This window comes from Haplochromis burtoni, unplaced genomic scaffold (genome assembly GCF_018398535.1).
Source record: "Haplochromis burtoni strain Fernald_Lab_line unplaced genomic scaffold, NCSU_Asbu1 Contig_100, whole genome shotgun sequence".
Lineage (NCBI taxonomy): Eukaryota > Metazoa > Chordata > Actinopteri > Cichliformes > Cichlidae > Haplochromis > Haplochromis burtoni.
This window is the reverse complement of record NW_024582461.1, coordinates 594925-616638: the sequence shown is the minus strand read 5'-3', so window position 1 is coordinate 616638 and position 21714 is coordinate 594925. Positions and strand designations below refer to the sequence as shown.

Below are 21714 nucleotides of genomic sequence, written 5' to 3'. Positions count from 1 at the left end.
ATTCTGGCGAGTCTGCTGTACTGTCCCACATGCAGCCAGTGATACGCCTCAGTTCCTTTTCTTTTGCCAAATGAAGATACAGTGCAGATAAACGCAGATGTTTTGTGTCTGCACCACTGCACAAACCTTTGCTGTGTGTTTACTAGTATGCATATGCACACATTTCTATATGCAGTATGTGGTTATAACAGTCCACCGAGAGTGACAACTGTTAACATATGAGGCAAGCAGAGGTGTCAGATTACATGTAACATTAGCTGAAAACATTACAGAAGCTCATTTTGCTGTAAGCACAGTGCACCTCTGTAGCACAGACTGCTGAGTCTGCTTGAAGCACAGCTAGGAGCAGGAACACTGTCTCCTTCAACTCATGTAGCAATTCACAGCAGGAGGAAGAATGCAAATTTTATCCTTTCATGACCTCAGGAGAGGGAAGAGATGACCTGTTACAGGCTGCTCTGCTGAAAAAGGCACATCTGCTCTGTGTGGTGTCAAACCCACAGGTTGCAGGTTTAGGTATTTAAAAAAAGCCTAGCTTTAAGATTGACATCCCATAGGCTTTCAACACAAGCAACAGCAACTCACCGTGTACAGTTCATTGGTGACTTTCACTAACTCTTCATGCATCTGTACGCCGATGTCTTTACTCTGTAAAAAAAGAAAAACAGGAGACAGCTTTGTAGAGGAAAATAATACCACATTTAAAGGACAAATGAAGTATTCAAACATCTAAGAACAAGAACTGGGTTAGTTAACAGAACTGCTTTCCCACATGTGAGACACTTGAAAGCTGTGTGCCAGTTTTATTTTGTATGTGATGGATGTCATCAGTATTGAAATGCTATCATTACGCTGCACCAGAAAAGATACAATGCCCAAAGTGCAAATGCAGACTAAAATAGAACAGCGCAGTAACTGCAGAGCATTTCCCATTGAGCGGAGTCGCAGTTTCCGTTCGGTTTTAAAGGATGAGAGCCTATGATGAATTGGACATGTCCCACAAAAGGGTTATAACCTAAGACGGGGAATGATGCCAGTGGAGAGTGAGCCTAGAAATCCGTTTGAGGTAATACGGAGTAATGCTCAGCTCAACCAATCCTGTTTTTGTTTTGTTTTTTGTCACCTCTCAGGGACTACTTTGTCAAAACAGCAACCTTGCAATTTCACATGTGACAGGCATTAGACTTTAGCACATTCAGTACATTTAGTCTTTGTTTAAAAAGATGCCAGCATTGATTCATTTCCCTCCCCCCATGTGTCATTTATTAACATCAAGACTGCAGCTGAACCAGGATACTGGAGTATAACAGGATTATTGTTCAGGAGAACTTTACCAGAATTTGAGCTAACATTTTGAAAAAGAAAAAAAAAAGATTTTCTGCAGGCAGTTAGTGTTTTTCCTAGCATGGGTTACAGGCCATCCCATTCTCATCAGGGCTCCCATCAAGATACTGCAGAGCCCCCTAGAAGGCATAAATTACTCTAAACTCCTGCTGCTGTCAAATGATATGATACTGATATAAAATCCCTAAGGTAGTTGGGGGTGCTTTTCCACATGTACTCTGCTACTCTCATGCAAAGCATATGTTATGTATACTCTTATATGTAACAGTATAAAGCATATATAGTATACTAAAGCATATATATAGTATATATAGTTTCAGACATATGTTTGAAAGACAAAATTTTGGATAAATGAAAGAAAGTTACAGTTGTGGTCAGAAGTTTACATAAAGTTAATATAGTATGAGTGTCAAGCTAAGTTTTGGCTTTAATGATTTCTTTGAACTGTTGTTTTTTCCAGGGTGGAATGATTGAACAGCATAAATCTCTACTGACTTTGGGTGGATGAGATTGAAATTATTTTTGAATATTCTCTAATCCTCCCAGGATTCATACACCCCCACTAATATTTGGTTAAATGTTCCTTAGCAACTTGCACCTCAACCAGACACTTTTGCTAGCCATCCAGAAGCTTCTGGCACAATTTCGGCTGAATGTTTGATCGCTCTTCTTGGCAGAAGGTGGTGGAGTCCATTCAAATTAGTTGGTTTCCTGGCACCAACACACAAATCATTTCACAAATTCTCAACGGGGTTGAGGTTGGGGTTTTGGGAAGACCATTCCAGAAGGTTAATGTTAGCCTCCTCTATCCTTTCTAAAAACCTGTCCTGATGTGTTCGGGATCATTGTCCTGATGGAACAACTGTGCCCAAGTTTCAACCATCTGATAGCTGTTGATTTTAGGTGAAGGTGAAGAATTTGTAGAGCTAGTCCTCCTTCATTATTCTAAACATCGTGTGCAATGCACTAGTATCACTGTAGTACACTAAAGTACATTTACTTGGTTACACTAAAAGTAAGAGAAGACAAAGGAAATTTTTTTTGTTTATTCCTTTGTTTTTTTTATGGGCTATAATGCAGTGGTTTTACTGATCAAACCATTCGAGATCAAAATGGGAAATACCTGACCCGTACACTAAAATGAGTTTGACATCCCTAACTGATATTTTCATGCCCTTCCCCTAATTAGATTTTTTTATATATTTTTTATATATTAATTATATTTTTACATATTACCTGTCATGACATTTGAGCAGATGAAATGTGTGTGTTAGTTACTGTCAGGGGAGCATGACCTCATTCATTTAATTCTGATTCTGACCTTTTTGAAAAGTCTGATGACATCTTCACCCACGTGCGCCAAACGGACAATGACGTTGTTGTTGTAGATGTCGCTGAGTGTGGCGTGGTCTTTGCTCTCGCGTCGGGTTTGATCCAAGACCAAATACCAGCAGTTCACAGTGGAGAGGAGATTTTGATCTTTCCTGAAACAGCGAGAGAAATACTTTGTTAATGAATGAAAGGCCTTCAGGAAATGTAAACCAAATGGGATAAAGGCTAACAAGAAAACTAAAGAGGACACCTAAGAGAACGTGTATGTATGGTCACGACTTTCTTACACCACCCAACATTGATTTTAATCCTAGCTTATTTACTATTTGGTGCCGCCTGTGGGCTTCACATATCAGAGATCAAGTGGTCACAGCTCATGTGGGGGGAATCAGCAAGTAAAGGCAGCATACGCACTTGTTGACACACAAACTCAGAAGGCATGCTGGCTGCCTCCTTGCTTAAGAGGACATGTGAGTTTAATTATCATCACACCAAAGATTTAATGGAGGTATTTTTCTTCTCATTTTGTCTTTAGAGAACACTTTAGCATGACAGCATATACAAATGCTCTGTGACACTGCTGGATGCACACAGTAAAAATAAAACATTTTTTGCTATCAGCCAATAGCTGACCTGTGCTGCGAATCAGACAAAATTGAATTGTGAAAGGAGAACAGTGAATTTGGGATGAATTAATTTCACAGTTTGCATTTCTTTGGGGATGTGAAAAAGACAATCAGACCACAGAATTCTTTTTGCCACACAACCTGAGCAAAAGGAAGAGTTTGGACATTTAGGCTAAGATCACCATTTTCATAACTTCTAAAAAACACATTATCAACTAAGATGGAAAGCATTAGAAAACTCCCAGTAAATTTAATGTGAAAAGTTCATCTTAATTTAATGGGGAACCTAATGCGTCATGATTATACCAGCATGCCGCAAAGTGTGTCATTAGTAGAAACCAGCACTAAAACCCCAGGTAGCAAAATAAGTGCTTTAAACAACCATGTCTAATAAGATGATGACCTCAGTTTGTATCAGCAATATGCTGCACTAAAATCTACCCTTTGTAGAGTTATAAAGTCATGCTAGTTACAAGTTTTTATACCCCAAGTCAAGTTTTTTAAATAAGAAACCACTGACACGTCGCCCAAGACTGAGCACTGATAAGTTTACACAGTCATTTTAATTTATTCAAATGGGTTCCTGCCCAGTACTATTATTAATCAGTCAAACAGCAAGTTAAAAACCATCTCTCTTAAGACTCTAGCTTTTAAGTAGACTGCACAGAAACCACTCATGCTGAATAAGAGTCACAAATAGTGACTCAAAAAGTGCTAAACATACACATGTGAAAATGTACAGTCATATCGGATGTGTCACATATTCTCTTCGATCTCTTAGTGTTGCATTCTAGATCATTGCTCATTGCTTACTGCGATCACCAAGTAAAGTTAGAAGCCTTACATATCCTTCCATGGCTGAAATCCCATGGCAGTAACATATGCTCTTAATACTGTGTAGCTTCAAAAATATGACTTTTCTTAAAACACAATGTCTGGTTCAGTTGTCTGTGCAAATAGTTCCAGTAAATAACCTCAAATTACAGATGCTTTTCTTGTGGTGAACCCGCTGCACTTTTTCTGATCCACAACAGCTTCTTCGTTTTCAGTGTGAATCAAAAATACGGAAGTTATTTTTGACTCTAATATTGGTTTTGAAGATCACACTGAAAGAGTCGTCCTGACTTGTTTTCTCTCAACTGCTGCAAAACTTTGATCAGTTTCATCCGTGGAGAATTGTATTTATGCTTTCATTTTCTTTTTGAAGTGAATTATAGCTGTTTTTCTGCCTTGGCGAAGCTCACTCTAATCTTCAGCTAGCGCTCATTTCTGCACTATAACAAAGGAGAAGAAAGGCACTATAGGCCCTCTCCAGCTCCCTCAGTGCATCCAAAACAATGCTGAAATGTAATCTAAGACTGTTCAAAACCTTTTTTGTTGTGCTATTTTTTAAACTCCTAAGTTTTTTCAGTGGGAAAAAATTAACTCTGTCATGCACACGAACTGAACATGAACATGTTTCCATTGTCATTGTCTTTTTTTGTCCAAGGCATAAACACTGCATTGTTTCAGTCCCATTCATAATCAGTATTATACACTGACCGGCCATTTTATAAGGTACACCTTGCTAGTACTGTGTTGAATGTGTCTTTGTGTCTTCGTAACTTCCTCGATTCTTCAAGGCACAGATTCAACGTAGTGCTGGAAAAATTCCTCTGAAATCTTTGGTCCATATTGACATGATATGGAAGAGCGCGATGTCCTGGTGGAAGCAGCCATCAAAAAATGGTAAATGGACTGGTTGTTACATAGCGCTCTTCTACTCTGAACACTCAAGATGCTTTCCCCACCTGCCTCATTCACCCATTCACACAAGCACTTTTTTCTATGCAAGTTCTTCCTATGCACTGAAAAGCAACTTGGGGTTAGTATCTTGCCCAAGGATATTTGGCATGTAGACTGGAGCAGCCAGGGACCGATTAGTAGATGACCCGCACTTCCTCCTGAGCGACAGCATAAAGGGTGCTAAAGGGATATGCCAAAAACCTGACCCTACTATCCCAGTGCCAAAGCCACAATCAAGACTCACTGGTTCATTAGACCAGGCAAGGTTTCTGATCTTACAGTGCTGTGCCAATCTGCATTTATAGATTTGCATTTATCTATAAATGCATTTACTGCATTGGCAGTGTGTTTGAGATCATTTTCATCCTGAAAAATGAAGGTGTTGGCACTTTCCAAAATCCGACTGTACATTTCTGCATTAATAATTCCATCAATATTAACAAGCTGAAATGCATGACAGAGTCCACCATGCTTTACTTGTGTTTTTGATGAATGTAGTCACTCACTGTTTACCTCTCTGCTGATCTCTTCTGTGCATACTTACTATGATTTGAACTACTATTCCATATGATCTGTTGCTACTGATTTTCAGTCCAGTACTTATGTAATTAGGCATATATCAGCTGCTCCTACCTGTTTCCCTTTCTTAAGAATGGCATCTTGACAGCCACAAATCCACTGAGAATATTTCTGATGAGGATTCAGTGAACACTAGATGTGTGGTTCTAAAGGTAATTTTGAGTACTGGTCATCAGCTTTTTCTTTTTGCTTTTCTTTTCATCCTGTAACTCTTTGAAAAGAACATGAACAAGCTATCCTTTCCCTATAGGCACTCCTTTCAAGCAGAGCAGTTGTTTGATCCAGGACATGGGATGGTGCTGACCTGACTGCCAATGTTTTGCGGTTGGCTGCTCGTCTAGTTTTTAGGACAGTTTATGTGCCATCGTTGTACAACTATAACAAGTACAACAACACTTGTTTCAAGAAACCTTTAGGAGAATGCCACCCTCATATGAATTACAATTTAGTGACAGTGAAACACACAGCGCACCTACTAACTGCTACAAATGACACCAAAAACAGCGTTTTGAAACATAGAGCGATTTGAATTTTCTCACAGGTAGCACTTTGGTATAGGAGGTTTTGAAAATGTTCCCAGATGTTCTCCTGATAGCCCTTTTAGTAGCTGCAAATTAAAATATGAAAGGACGACTGATAAGAAAAAAGTGGGCAATAAGTTTTCGCTGTTTGAAATAAACTATCAAAGTGAGAGTGCAGAGCTTGTTCTAAGACTCCAACAGAGAGGACCGCACAGTATTAATAATGACTGAGACTTCATCCAGTCATTTCAATGGAGTCTTCAAGTAAGGAATCCAGCTTTTGACAGACGGATATAGTGATAACAATATATTATGACAGGGGGAAATCTGGGACAGTGGGATGAGAGAAGCCATGAGAGGGTTTTTCCTAATAGGGGTCTCCCTTTGAGGGTATGCTCCATTTATCAATGTGTCAGTGGTGGAGCTCTCCACCATGATTACGCTTCCTGTCCAATTGGCTGGAGAGGCTGAAAGAGAGCTGGAAAGACCTCTCTTGAATAAACCAACAAGTTAGTTATGCCTGACTTACACAGCTAGGTCACATGAATGGATGCCTATGCTGTAATTTTCTATATTGCTAATCATTACTATGACAGATAGTCTTTCATTTGTCAAAATAAGTAAAGGCACATTTTTCTGTATTTTTAACTGTTATTCTTAAAATCTAATTTGATTGTTTATTTTTGTTTTTAATTAATTGCTGAATTGCTAAACAAACAAATAATTATAACTGTGATTTTCAGAAAACATAAGTATTCTTTGTTTGGCTTGGACTTCTATAGGAATAAATGGCAATGGGCAGCATACACAACAGAACTACAGATCTTGATCTGAAAGTCAAGAGTCTGTTGCAGGCTGGTTTTAACAGAGAGGAAGTGGCTTCTCAGCATACTGCAGGGTGTGCTTGTTTCATCACCAGTAATCTCCCACATACAAACAGCTTAAGCCAGTTAAGTAAACCCAAGTAAAATAACCCCTATTGTCTGGTTCTTTAGATTTCTAAATGAAGCTGTGATTTATTTTCTGCATCCATTGAGAATATATGAGTATCTGAGTAGCACCCTGGCATGAAGAAGCTGTTTGAGAATGGAAATAAAATGACAGCCACAGAGAAAAGAAAGGGGGGTGGTGGTAAAGAGTCTGACCTAGTTGGAAAAAACACAGCAGCCTGAGGCCACAAGCTTCCTTGGCCCTGGCTTCATTTCAGGTCATTTCTTCTGCTTTCATCCCCCCTCTGTTTCTTTTTTAAATTTTTCTGTTTATCCCTTCTCTCTTTTTCCTTTGTCTCTGTTTTAACTGTCTGTGTAGCAATCAGCATCAAATATATGGGGGTTGTTTACCAGTCAGACACATGGGATACAAATGTTCCACTGTGCAAAAGTCTTTGGCTGGACTCACTTGAAGTGCTGGTGCTCTCTGGAGGAGCGGATCTTGGAGGAGTAGCGCTCAGCCAGTTTGTCCAGGCCTCTGGAGTACTCAAGCTGGAGCTCGGCCTTTCTGCGGAAGAACTCCTGCAGGTCCTGCAGCAGCTGCAGCCGGGACTCGGACTGCTGCTCCAGACAGCGGAACTGCTCCACCAGCTGGTTACGGATCTCTGCATATCAAAAAGGGAGACTATGTTCAGAATAAATACCGACTCTCTGGGGGATCAGGCTTGCATGCTGGGCCTTACTTCTGTCTGCCAAACAGGGCTGCAGGTCAAAATTAAACCCACAATCTTTCCACAGTGGATTGAGCAAAGCATTTAAACACAAATATGTAAGGATACAATCAAGCTAGCGCAGGCACTAATAAAAGAGCAAAGTCGTCACAATTGGATAAAACCGGACGTCAAACTGTATTTGTCTGCTGTCTGAGTTTGTGCGTGTGGTGAACGAGGTGGTGGTGTGCATGTGGGGTGGGGGGTGGACCAAATGCTGGGGTAGCACACGTGTATATGAGATGCAAGTCTGATGATTACAGCAGACAGCAGAGAAAATATAAAATAGGTCAGCTTCTCAAAATGCATTGTGCTGAGCGAGCCTTAAGAGAAGTTTGACTTGAGAAAACAAATCATAGGCATTCTTACAATTATAAGATTACTGTGGTTTCTTTTCATGACATCTGGAAAGTCTGATTCTGTTCATTGAAAATGAGAATTAGGGATAAATGTATTTCAGTCCTTTTTTATAAATACAGCTGGGACAATATTGGATGTTTGATAGAGAAGCAATATTAGTACAAGCTTTAGATTTTTATATTGAGTATGTCAGTCAATTTTCAGGAGGTATTCAGACATGTTTTTCTACTCTAAAGCTAATATAATTATTTACCTTCCTGAACTTCTTCTCTGTGGCCATATTTTAATGACTTACCCCCACCACGACCAGACAGTCCCTACTGGTATTCCAACTGGTTATTCCTGAATACCTCTGGGATTTCAGGTAATAAAAACATCAAATAAAACAGTAAAATCCCCTTTACAGTCTTACATTAACACTAAAAAGGAAAACAAATCACATTCAATGTCTTCCACGTAGAGTTTATGGCAAGGCTGTCATAAATCCGAAGGTTAAGAGGCTGCTGGCTGTGAACCATATATCATGTCAGGACTGAGGGCTGTGTTTAAATACCCTGCTACTGCCAATGCGCATACAAAAAAGCAGCAAGCATCCATAGGAGTTGGCTAGAACGGATGCTGAAAACAGTAAACAGCTTTTATGTAGCACTTTTATGTTTCGTTAAATCTTAATCATAGCCTCCTTGTAACTATCACTCTGTATTGCAGAATTTTGCTGAGGAAATTTTTAGTGCTGCGTAATTTTGCTGAAAGCAGATAAACAACCATGTTAACTTCCTGCCCAGCCTTCTCCTGCATTATCACAGATCTCTGAGAGAGCAGTAGTTATTTTACCATACACCACGCTGAACTGAATCACTGGTAAATTTACATCTCTGGATTAATCAGTCATAGAACTACAAAGGGGGCGGGGTAAACAACGCTTCTCTTTGTACAAGACAACAAGATACAGCTGAGATGGCTGAAGATTCCACTATGACATTCTGTTACAACCATGCATAAGATCCTGAGGACTGAAAGACACTTTGTATAAATGTATCAATGGAAAAGATTGCTCAGCAGAAGAAAAGGCCATTTGTTAGCATCTAAATGGTGCTCCTGTATCTAGAATAAAAGGTTTTTCTTTTTCTTTTTAATCCTCCCCCAAACGACTGTGTGCGAAAAATGTGAATGAGTGAGAGAGAGTGAGAAAATCTGTGTAAATATGTAGTCCCTTGCTATCTGGAGATGTACCCCTCATGGTCCCCACAGTTGCCCAGTTGCCTGGTTACATGCCTCTGGAGGCATTTCAATGAGAGCAGGCCAGTTCCCTGTTCTGACAGTCGCAGCAGTCAGTCTGTTTAGCATAATGGCCAAGGACAAGGGCAACTTACTCTGCTTCGAAATACTCAACAAACAGCCTGTGATGATGAATGAGACAGCAATCGGGTTCAGAACAGAAGGAATGGTTATGTGCTAAAATAGACCACTGAACAGCACAATTTGTGGGCCTCTCTGACTGAAATAATTTTAATCGTATGGGGAGAGTTTAAAAGAGCGAGCAAACAATATAATGAGTTGATGTAAATTGATTTCACTGCACAAATTTATAAAGGAAACATCAAACAGACTTGTGATATTTGCACTTGCTCTCCTGTGAGCATGTTATTTTTAGAACTTAAACTGTTACTAGGGACTGTGCAATACTGCAGTACTTTCGATGAATCATTCAAGCCTTTGCAGTGTAATGCATAATTACACAGAGCTAGCAAGGAGTTCAAGTGAATTATATACATTGAAAAAAGCGTCAAAAGCTCTCTAAATCTGACACTTTTCTATCTTTTCACTGGTGACACAAGAGCCATAAAATACTGAGCCAGACATGCTTCCTCTGCATGTGAACAGTGTGCAGCCAAAGTGAATAAAATGTTCCACACCTAAAGGCTTGTGGAAATTCACTAATAGGACATTTGTAGCTATACCCCTTCTAAACCATATGGTTAACATCCAGAGACGCAGTGGTAACTTTACCAAGCATTTTCAGCAAAAAATAATTGCTTACAGAGACTTAGATGGTAACCCTGCAGCTTAATTAAATAAAGAGAACTTGTATAATTGCTTGCATCATAGAGGAAGTACAAAGTACGCAGACAGCAAACCCAACCTGAATTTGGGGGCATCTTTGCTTATTGCCTTGTAGCTCTACAAATTATTTCTAATTTATGGTATCGCAATGGTGTCTATTTATGTATGCATTTGCTTTCTGAGATGGTGTTTTTAACCAATGCAGACTTGCTCCCCAGCGATCCTCCAAATCCCAACTGCACAGTGCTTAATGTGCATGATACTGTGCATCAGTTGAATGGAGAAATTATGGGTTAGTGGTGGTAGGTAGTGGTGGTGGTGGCAGCTTCAGACACCCTGTCTACCTGGCTGTGTTAAAAATATGTAACCTAATCAGTCTGTGGGCTCTTGCTTGAGCTGCTGAGGGCTGAATTGAAACTGAGTGTTACAAACAATTAAAGCTGTCCACTGCAACTGCAGTCTATATTTTTCATACTGTATTTTTTGCACAACTGGTGCAACCGAAGCACAATTGTGGTGTGGTGTGGTAAGAGACAATGTACATAACCGTAATAGCATAAGTACAGCAGAATGCTTTTTGGCTAACACGTGAGCCAGAACAAGGACCAACGTTTGGGGGCAACATCATTCACCATAAATGGATGAAGAGAGAAAAAAAAAGAAAAAATAAAGTATGGAAATTATAGATGGTGCCTACAGTGGACACTTTGTTTCTAACACTTGTTTTCACTTCGGCTCTTTGTATGTTAAAACTCTGACCTTCTCTGTTGCTGACCAACAACAGCACGTGCAGGAGTAGCTCACAGACTGGTTGTAACACATTTTTTGTCACTGCCCCCATCTGACAACAAACACTCTGTGCAGGTAGGTGCGCATTCTGCAGCTGTGGTTGTGCATTTCGTGCCAATGCACAACCACAGCTGAACCATAATTTCCCCCTATTTGAGCTCCTGCATCACTGCAGGATAAAGGAACAAATATCACATATCACTGGCACCCACATATCCCATTCAAGCTAGCTTAGTACAGTTACTGCGATGGCCAGCAGCAATCTCTGGGGTTAGTTAGCCATGCATGGCTAGTCATACAAAGTCTAACCCAGAGTGACACGTTGACATAATTTGGTACAAATCAAGGTTGTGTTCTGTGGACACGTGTCTTCTTAATGTAATAATAGCTATGGCATGACTCTATAATCTATTTGCTTGAGATTTCATTACTTCTCCACACAGTTTGTGCAGCCAAAGGCCAAAAAACATCAGAATTCCAAGCAATTTTCACTTTAAACTGGGTAAGAAACTCAACTGTCAGCACAGCATTTAATACATGATACCAAAAAACAGGCAACAAAGATGTCGTTTCACTGTCGCGATGCTGTGCTGACATTTTGAGACAGCATCATTCTGTGCATTATTTCAAGCTGATGAATACCCACAAGGGGGTATGTCTGGATGCATATCTGCAGTGAATATGGGGTCAGAAAGAGAGCTTATTCTAACACCTGTGTTGTTACAAATGCATTGTCAGTAAACACAAATGTCACAAGCGTTTCCACTTCATACTACTCTACTCTGCTTTTCATTCTGTAGTAGCATAGCAACAGCACATCTTGCAAAGGTTTTGTGTTATGGACTATTACAGCGATTAGTGCATACGACTCCAAACTGATCCAATTGCATTAAAGATAATGGGTTTTAAAACTAGAAGTCCAGAATGACACATGAAGGGGCATCCCCTCATTTAATTGTGCTTTAGTGTCAGATTAGACAGAAGCCTAGAGACACTTCGGGGTGCTCAGCTACACACTCTAGAACAACAATATTCAGCTGAATAAGGAAATACTATAAACAGTATAAAGAAAGATTTAATAATAATTAGAATTTTATAACACATTTTATGTGATTTGAAAACATAAACTCCCACGTAAATTGTAACTGAGACCTGACTGTCTGCTGAAATGTGGCATGTTGAAAAATGCCACAAAGTGCATTAGGCTTGTGTGTTGAACTGCTGTGCAATCAGCAATTCAGCATTATTGGAGGCCAGTGTCAGTGTCAGAATAAAGCTCCCACAGCTCCGAACCGATCCAAGCTCAGTTTGCAAATGAGCTTAAGATGTCAGCTTAAAAGCTTTTCCTGAAATCGAGACGATGGCGCTCTAACAACTGCAGAGCTGATGTGTAGACCGGAGGAAGAGCGTGTGAATACGAGTGCAGGAGACAAACAAACAAACAGAGATAGTGACAAGGAGAAACTCCACCACACCTCTGACTGAAAATGCTTATCATACTCTTCATTCCAGACACATGCTAATAAGCTCTTGACATTTCCTTGTAGAACAGCAATGAGGTCTAATGTGTGTATATAACAAGAAGCATTCTGGGTCAAATTTTGGGCTGATGCCAGCGTTTAAGATAAGCTCTTAACTGATAACCAGTGCAGATGATTGTGTTTGTTCATTTTGTTTTCCAAAATGTTAATAAACATCCAATAAGTCAGCTGATGTCATAAAGCTGATATATTAGCATATTCCTAGTATATGATGATAATGTCATTAAAATTAATGAGTTTAAGGTCTGCTGGGGTCCAGTGTGAAATTAAAACATTCATTTAGTCTCATATCATGATATAAAAAATTTTAATTGCCTATAACAATCATAGTTTAACATTTCAAACAAAGATGAAATGATGAAAAAAAATCAATGCCGGACTTAGTTTAGGTTTAATTCTGGCAAAAAAGGGAGACTGGAGTTTAGGTATAGAAGAAAGTGGTTTTGTGAATATGTGTGACTGGGTAAATGGGGTTAGTATAAGCTTAGCCATTTGCTCCTTTAAGCAAGCCATCCGCTATCGCTAACTTACTGTACAGATTTCAAAGAAGTGCTGATTGTCTAATCTAAATCTCATCAAAGTAAGTGTAGAGAGGCCTGTATTTATAATATCTGTCCATGCAACCATTTTTTTCAACTTATCTAATTCTGGGTTGTGGGTGTTGGGCCTATCCAACCTTCATGCGGTGAGAGGCAGGCTACAAGCTGGACAGGTCGTGAGTCAATCTGTCGCACGACTAACACAGAGAAACAGACATCCATTCATGCTCACATTCACACCTATGGTCAATTTAGTATCACAAATTAACCTAACCGCATGCCTGACTTTGGACTGTGGGAGGAAGCCAGAGAATCTGAAGAGAACCCACACAGACACAGGAGAACCTCCACACGCCAAGGCCCCATGCTGGATTTAAATCCAGGACCTTCTTGCTGTGAGGCAAAAGTGCTTAGCTCCGCACTGCCTTGTCGCATAACCAAAATAGTCAAGCTTATTTTGGTGCTGCAGTGACAGAAAAATGCCTGCTACTAGACAATGTATGTGCAATATGATAAGTTAATTAGCTAAAGTATAGCCTATAGTTAATATTTATGAAACCAAACCCAAACTGGAATGTCTTACTAGGTTTGCACATATTTATCTGCCAAGCATTAGTATCTCAGTTCATTTTTGTATTTTTATTTTTTTTCTCATTGGACTGATGAACTAGTTGAATGACCTTTCCAGTTCTACCTAGTTTGAAAAATATCAACCTATGGTATAAGGAAGCTGCCCTGTCTTTGCGGTAGCCTTACATAAAACTACTTCCCTGATAGCTGATGCACCAAGCGTTGAGACCTAGTACCGTCTAAAGTTATCTCTAAATGGCTGGGAGGATATCCCACCCATTTACAACCTGCACTGTCTGCTCCAATCCAGCATCAGTGTTCCCGCCTCTCCTCTCTCTCTTTCTCTCTCTGGGTGGTTTAGCCAGTCACATATTTAGTGGCAGACAGTGAAATCCTTTCATGGTTCATAATTCATACAGACAGCATACATTATTTATGGACTTTCTGAACTGTTGGCTGTGTGACCTTCTTGAGCAATCACTCCTTATCCTTACAGTGTGACGGGAAAACTCATAAATATACTCCCTTTAAAGACTAACACCGTATCATTTAATTTTGGCTTTTTACTAGATATATTTACATGTTTAACTAAATACATATGGGGGAAATCTCAGGTTACCTGATTGGTAGAACTATAAAAAAAAAGAAAAAAAAAGAAAAAGAAAAAAAAACTAAAACAAAAAAACAAAACAAATAAAACAGCTTCACTTTTAAACAAATTATGACGGTCTAATAGCTGGCACATATGTATACAGACTAGGCATGCCACAACCCTGACACTCATCTCAACACAACGCAACACAGATACCGGTTAACCCAAGGTAATTTCAAGTAATAACCTCACCCCAGATGGACAACTGGAGTTAACGCTTGAATGCATGAACTAAAAGACGTTTTTTTCTGGTGAAAACAAATGACTCGCACACAACTATAAAATCTGTCCCAGCCCACAAGACTGCATACTGAAGCCAAATAAAGCTTGTGGTAAAGTTACGCAATTGTGCCTACACACAGACAATAACAATACGTTCGGGCCTGCGCGTTACCAACCTTTCACTTGGGTCTCATATTCGGCAATAATCTCTTTGTCCTTCTTGACTTTCGCCTGAGATGACATTTTTGGGGAGAACAGATTGTGCAATCCTCAGGCAGGAATCTCAGTAGCCACGATGCAGCGTTAGCCCTTGTGCAGTCCTCTCCATATAGTACAGCAACAATCAGACGTGAATCATCGCCCGCTTGACACACACAACTTCGGAGATTAAACACACTTGAGGTTCTGCGATGTTGCTGCGCTGCGTTCAGGGCGACGTCGATCTAAAAGTGCATAATTATTCTCTTGGTCCCCAGCCCCTCCTCTTCAGCAACACTCCTCAGTGAATCGCAAAGCGGTCCCCTTTTTTACATTTCATAAAGCCTCGGCAAGGAAACCTACTAGTCCCAGTGATAATAGCACAGAGCGCCTTCTGCACGTCCAGACTGCCCTTTTTCACCCTTTCTCGCTCTCTCTGCAAGTTCAATGCTGCAGCAAAAAAGGCTGAATGGATGTGAAAGTCAACGCGAGGCTCCTCCTCCTCCAGCTCCCTCCCTTCTTCCCTCACCACTTTTCTTTTCATGGATCATTTAAGATTCCTCCTGTGTGTGAACCGAAAAGCCTTTGCCAATAACAGAGAAGATGTCTGGAGCTGAGGGGAATATTGTTTGTGGATGATCGGGATTTAGCTGATCTGTTTCGAGAACATCAGCGGCGTAAACCTGACTGCAGAGCACAGGAACAGAGGGAGTAGCGTGGATTAATCAGATGCGATTATATTTAAACCAATTTACTTATAGCTCCGGTGGTGAACAAAGATTTGTCATTACAAATATTCTTAGTCTAAACATTAAGGAAAATACACGTTATATACACAATGTATGCAGAGGACCAGTAGGATTGTAACCGGGTACATTTACTCGACCGGTTTACTTAAGTACAGGTTTAAAGTACTTTTGTTTTATTGAAGTATTTCTTATACTACTTCCTGCTTGTAATTCCCTATATTTTAGAAGCGCTTATTGCATTATTATTAGCATCTATTTTAACCCTTTCGCGTCTTATTATTTAGCAGATTAATGACATTGTTGCACTTAACACACAGACTGCAGGCTGAAATATGTCTTTTTAATAAAGTTTATGGTTAGAGCTGGAATCAGGTGACCCTGAATCCTTCCTTCATTGTGCTGCAATAGCCTTAGGCTGCTGGGATGCTTCCCATGATGCACTGTGCATTTCTTCTCTACCCAACTCTCATGTTTATATACCACTATTACAAATGTTTAAAACAGTTTTCGTATTTATTAAGCTCTGTTTTCTCTTCCATAGTGTCCCTTTTGTCCTGTCCTCCTCTGCACTCTTTTTTTCCCCTTCACACCTAACCGGTCACAGGAGATGGCTCCCAGAGCCATGGGGGTTCTGGGAGGTTTCTTCCTGTGGGAGAGGAGTTTTTCCTTCCCACTTTCACCATGTTTTTTGTTTATAGGGAGTTGTCCGATAGTTTGAGTTTTCTTTCATATTTTGTAAGGTCTTTACCCTACAGTGTAAGATGCCTTGTGAATTGACACTATTTAAATATAAATTGAACTGAAGTGAAAAATTTAATTAGTATACATTAGGCTACCCATTTACATATAAGCAATTAAAATAATCAACAACTAAAAAAACTAAAGACAATATAATATAATACAATGCACTTGATTCTGAAAGGTGGTATTCTATAAGGTATCTTTACTTTTGGCAATTCAGAGATATTATGATTATACAACTTGTGCACTACTTAAGCTGCTCGAGTACAATTATACATTTTAGCTAAGTAAAAGTATTTATTCTACTTTGCAAAACAATTATCCAACACAAAATTATATTTAGTCTTGTGCACCACTTTTATAACTGATGTAATAGAACATGTTGTGCAGCCTGAAAATCACACCCAGTGTTTGCTACATGTGTGAAAATGTTCTTATGAAATATTCCGACTTCCTGCAACCACAGCCTTTAAAAAAAAACAGGTTCATAGCACTATAATCTCTGAATCTCAGTAAAAAGAAAAACGAAAGAAAGAAAAAAAAGAAAAGCAAAGCCCTGCGTCATTTTGGAGCAGCTGCAATAAACGTGTCTTTGTTATGAGAAAAACTATATAGAAACAACTTTGATAGGATTTCATCAGTTTGAGGGAACTTGGAAATGACAGAGTTAAAAATGTAATGTTGCAAAAGTTCCAATATTTTGCCAAAATACTGACTTTCTACTTGTGCAGCACAACAATATTCTTCTGTTTGGACACATCTCAGTATTAGGAATACTGTTCACTCAGCTCACTGGTTTCTGTTGTGTGGGAGCCACAGTGAGCTCATTGCAATATTTTTGTCATTAGTGTGCACCCATGACATCCATTCGTAGTTATGTAGATACAAGTGTGGGTGTTTTTGACATAAAATATTTGGAGGAGCAAATTTTTGATCTTCTTTCAAACGGTGCCTACAGACTCTGTCACTCAAAATGAAAAAAATGTCAACAGATTTTCCGTTTTTATTTAATTCTATCATTTGAGCCAATAAAAACACGACTGCCATGTGAAAAAGTATATTCATACCTCAATATTTATCACACCTTTAAATCCATAGAATTAGAACCGTGGGTCCTTCATTTGGTGCCAGTGACTACAGGCTTCTTAAAGATTGACAGGTGAAACAAGTCTCATAAAATCTTTGACATATAAGGGTTGGTGTTCGTTTTGAAACGGAATCACCGTGGCACTATCTAAAGAGCTTCAGAGAAAAAATTGGTAACATAGTTCTGACAAAGTAATAAAAAAAAGTCCAAATGATTTTAAATAAACTGTGCTCTACAATTAAAATAAAACATCTACAAGTAGTGTTCACAGTGGTGTTTCCACACCAGCAAATTCAACCACAAGAGTGGAGTGTTTGATGCAGAAACAAATTTACAATAACAAGAAAATTCATCACAGGATCAGCAGGTGACTCTTGCAACTGTTGGTGTCAAAGTGATTTTGGCTACAATCAGAAAGCGACTGCAGAAATGTGACCTGCATGGGAGGTGTGCTTGGAAAAATCCTTTGCTGGCTAAAAATATCATCAGAGACCAGCTACCGTTTGCCAATAAACATATCTGTAAAGACCAGGTCTGTTGGAATAATATGCTCGGGACAGACAAATCAAAGATAGTGTTGTTTGGCTACAGTAACAGCAAACATGTTTGGGCAACAACCAAAGGCAGATTTTTAGGAGAAGAAGCTCAGTTCACTTGTGAAGCATGGCAGTGACTATGTAACAGTCTGGGTTTGTTCCCCTGCCTCAAAGATTGAGGAGTTGCGGCACTTGATTCATATGTCTGAATCACAGCAAAGAGTGCTTAAAGATAATGTGAGGCCATCTGTCCAAAAGATGATGTGGAGCCTTCAATGAGACACTAGTGAATCCACCAAAGAATTGCTCAAAAAGAAGAAGAAATGCTGGATTATGTGGCGAGACTAGTGGCCTAGTCAAAGCCCACATTTGACTCCAGCTGAGATGTTGTGGGAGGAATTGGAAATAAGCTTTAAATGCAAGTAAACCCCCAAACATTTTGCATGTGACAGAATTTAGCATAGAAGAGCTTTCAAAAATTTTAGAACTGATGTCAGAGTATGTGAAATTATGCATACCAGTACAAGCAGTTGTTGTTGCCCAAGGAAATAATACTGTAGTTTCTGAGACCAAGCAGATCTCGTGTTTTCCACTTGAATTCTACACCTATTGTTCCTTATGGTTGTGTTCAAGTGCAACATCCCTATCTGAACAGATCAGATTCAGAATTTTTATTTATCTGAGTTTAATCAACTCCATCATCTCCATGTGTTGAGCTTCTTTCTTTCTTTCTTTCTTTCTTTCTTTCTTTCTTTCTTTCTTTCTTTCTTTCTTTCTTTCTTTCTTTCTTTCTTTTTGCATTATCAGTCTTGAAGTGTCAACAAAACAAGCTGATTCTTACTTTGTTTGTAATTGGTGAAAGTTGGGCTATAAGAAAAGCCTTCTGGTGTAACTAAACATGGTGTGCACTGCTGCGTTAACAGTGATAAAACACTTCCCCAGAGAAAGTGTGTTGCTCTGCTCTGCATTTCCCCTATGAGAAGTGCATTTCACACAATTTGCTGACACCTTCTGTCAAATGACTTCCTGTATGATCTCAAGTGCAAATGTGTGCAACGTCTTTCATCTTTAGTTCTCCCAAAATGTGTTTTTGTCTCAGAGGAATGTAAAGTGGTGTGTAGGACAGGGATAATCGAGCCTGTGAAAAAATTGCATTTTGGTATGTGACAAGAGATCCCCATCTTCCTTTGCCCTAAATTTTGGGGGAAATCTCTCAGCGAGCTCTTGGTGGAAAGCCCCTGAGAAATCTGCAGTCCCTATCATGCAATCTTAACAATCGCAATTTCTAATTTTTTCTGTGGAAAAGTTACTCACCAACTAACTGTGTACCTGTTAAAAGTTGGGTGGGTTTGAAAATAATGTGGAAAAACTTGTGTGTAACTTTGCTAAGGAAACTTTAATGACATCCAGGTCTTTATGGGCAAAATAATCATCCAGGTCTCCACCAAGGAAAGATTAGGGTCCTTCAGGAAGCTAATAAAGATGCCTAACTTAAATCATTATATGATTAATGCTTAATTAAGGCTAAAGTTTCCCCAATCATCCCCCAAAACAGTTCATAGTATTGGTCATTACAGCTCTGGTACTTTGGTATTACCAAAATCATGTTTTATGTTTCTATAATAGCTAATCCACCAGTATGTGGAAGCTCTTTAACTAAAATGTCTATTTTAACGCTCAGCTATAATGTTTGTTTTTATAAATGAATTTCCACATTATTTTTTTTATTAGATTGTCAAACTACACTTGTTTACCTGCACTCCTGAACAGAAAAAAATTTTTTTAGTGGCTACACAATACATGAGATTTGCTCAAATTTGGGGAAAAACAAAAAGTTGAATTCAATTCAGTGAATTCACTATTTTTGTTTTTGTTTGTTTTAAATGTGGTTTTGACAGATTTGTAAAATATTAGTGTTTTCTTGTTATCACTTTAGTTATTACATTGCATCACAGCATTAAGAATCTAATGGCAAGTGTATGCCCACTGTGGGTTTTAATCAAGTTGTAATAGTTAGACCTTTTTACATGGACAAGAGTATTTTCTTGTTTGTTTTTTTGTTTGTTTGTTTTTTGTTTCCCTTAATACATTTTGTTGAACATAACTTTAATTTGGTGTATGATAAGGTATTCTGCTGAGGTCATTATGGAAACCTTGATACATTTCGTTCATACCATGTTTCTGAAAGGCAAGCAACACGAATGCATATTTGTTTTCATAGCTTAATTCACAGTGATTCAGATCTGCTCATTCGTGGACATTATACTTAAATGTTTGCCAACAGGAACTGAAGCTTTGTGTTGGTTCTCCTCCCCTGTATGAGAAGGACGCGCACAATGCTACTGAGGAACGGTAAAGCTATGACTCCCTCTGCTGGTAAACAGTTTAATAAGCAAGCAACAAATTACCAGCTACCAGTGCCATAATTTCTTCATGATTAATTAGGTTCACCAGTTCAAAAATGTCGCGTTTCTTGCTGATTTTATTTTTATTTCATTTGTCATTTAGTAGTAAAATGATAATAACATGATGTCACCGAGAAAAGAAAAAAGAAGAAAAAACATACCTGAGCCATCTAACTCCAGAACAGGTCATCAATAATTAGTTTCGGTACACAAACACGTCATCAACAAAAACCACATGTTTCTATGACTCTTCATAAGTCATCTAAAGGACGCTAAAAATAAACGTTTCTCAACACCAAAGGGAAACTGAACTATGTCGTTGCTGACCTTAACTTTATGACATCCTCTTTAAAGTATGCTTCCTTTGAACCACGACCTGCTTTTTCTCGGTGATGCCACGGCTTCGAAATGTACGGACATGCTGCTTTTCTTTGAAAGCGACACTGTCACGCTGCAGTCTCTGTGAGGTGTAACTACATTTGAGCCGAGGTGCTCAGGGTAAACATGGCTAATTGTCAGGCTAAATCATTTCTGTCTGTGCGGAGTCGGTGATGTGTGGTTTTTGCAGTGTCTGACACCGCTTATTGTGAGGTAGGCCATTGCGCAAAACTGTTTGTCACCGGCCACACCTTTTCCACGCCTTCCTAAAAAGTGGTAGTTACAGTTAAGCCGAGCTTAAACATATAAGCGAGACGCCAGGGGCTATGGACTGCATTGTTCACGGAGCAGCTCGAGTGCCAGACTTTACAGAACCATGTGGTGGACACTATTGTCAGTCATTGCTGGAGTGCTTATACTAGTTCTCCGTTTCTCCACTCGCAGAAGGTAAGATAAGTGTTACAGCATGTTGATTTTGCAGATAATAAATTAGTACTAAGGCTTGTTTACTGTGTAAATGCATATTTTGCAAATGTTATAGCTTTACCGATTACTTTCTTTTTTTTTTGGCGCATTTAATCCTAATCAAAATTAATTAAAATGAAGGAAAAGTAGTTGATATTAGATCACTACTTTAACGCTGTATCACTAGTTGAATATTTAGCATTTGGGGTTGCTTTTAACGGCAAAATATAGTGTGATTTATACTGAAGACGACTTGCCAATTGTCTTTTTAACTAAAGAAATCCTGCTTTTGGCATTGCTTAATGCGAATGCAAACCTGTTGTGTCAGATTCATGTAAAGTGAAAGGAAGCAAACGCTAATGCATTTGCGATATGAATTTCCGTGTATGACAGGCGGAGAAATGAGCCTCCTCTGGACGAAGGTTGGATTCCATGGCTGGGACATGCCATTGAGTTTGGGAAAGATGCTGCAAAGTTTTTGGCCCGGATGAAAGAAAAACATGGAGATATATTCACAGTAAGTTCTGATTAA

At 39.1% G+C, this 21714-nt stretch overlaps 2 protein-coding genes across 3 annotated transcripts in view; one reads left to right on the top strand and one right to left on the bottom strand.

Annotated features, from left to right (window-relative positions):
* Positions 1-15360, bottom strand: part of LOC102295371 (SLIT-ROBO Rho GTPase-activating protein 3) — a 37970-nt gene extending 22610 nt beyond the window's left edge. Inside the window, exons 1-4 of one of the 2 annotated variants that reach the window (XM_005927485.2) lie at positions 14800-15360; positions 7586-7781; positions 2666-2828; positions 586-648 (exon numbers count right to left, since the gene is read on the bottom strand). In XM_005927485.2, the coding sequence (XP_005927547.1) occupies positions 586-648; positions 2666-2828; positions 7586-7781; positions 14800-14866 (489 nt within the window). In that variant the 5' untranslated portion in view covers positions 14867-15360. The remainder of the gene's footprint in view (positions 1-585; positions 649-2665; positions 2829-7585; positions 7782-14799) is intronic. The other variant, XM_005927486.2, reaches the window with a different exon arrangement.
* Positions 15361-20913: 5553 nt separating this feature from the next.
* kcnb1 (potassium voltage-gated channel, Shab-related subfamily, member 1) overlaps positions 20914-21714 on the top strand; it is a 43855-nt gene continuing 43054 nt past the window's right edge. The window contains exons 1-2 of the mRNA XM_005927487.3: positions 20914-21164; positions 21576-21699. Of these exons, the coding sequence (XP_005927549.1) occupies positions 21094-21164; positions 21576-21699 (195 nt within the window). The 5' untranslated portion in view covers positions 20914-21093. The remainder of the gene's footprint in view (positions 21165-21575; positions 21700-21714) is intronic.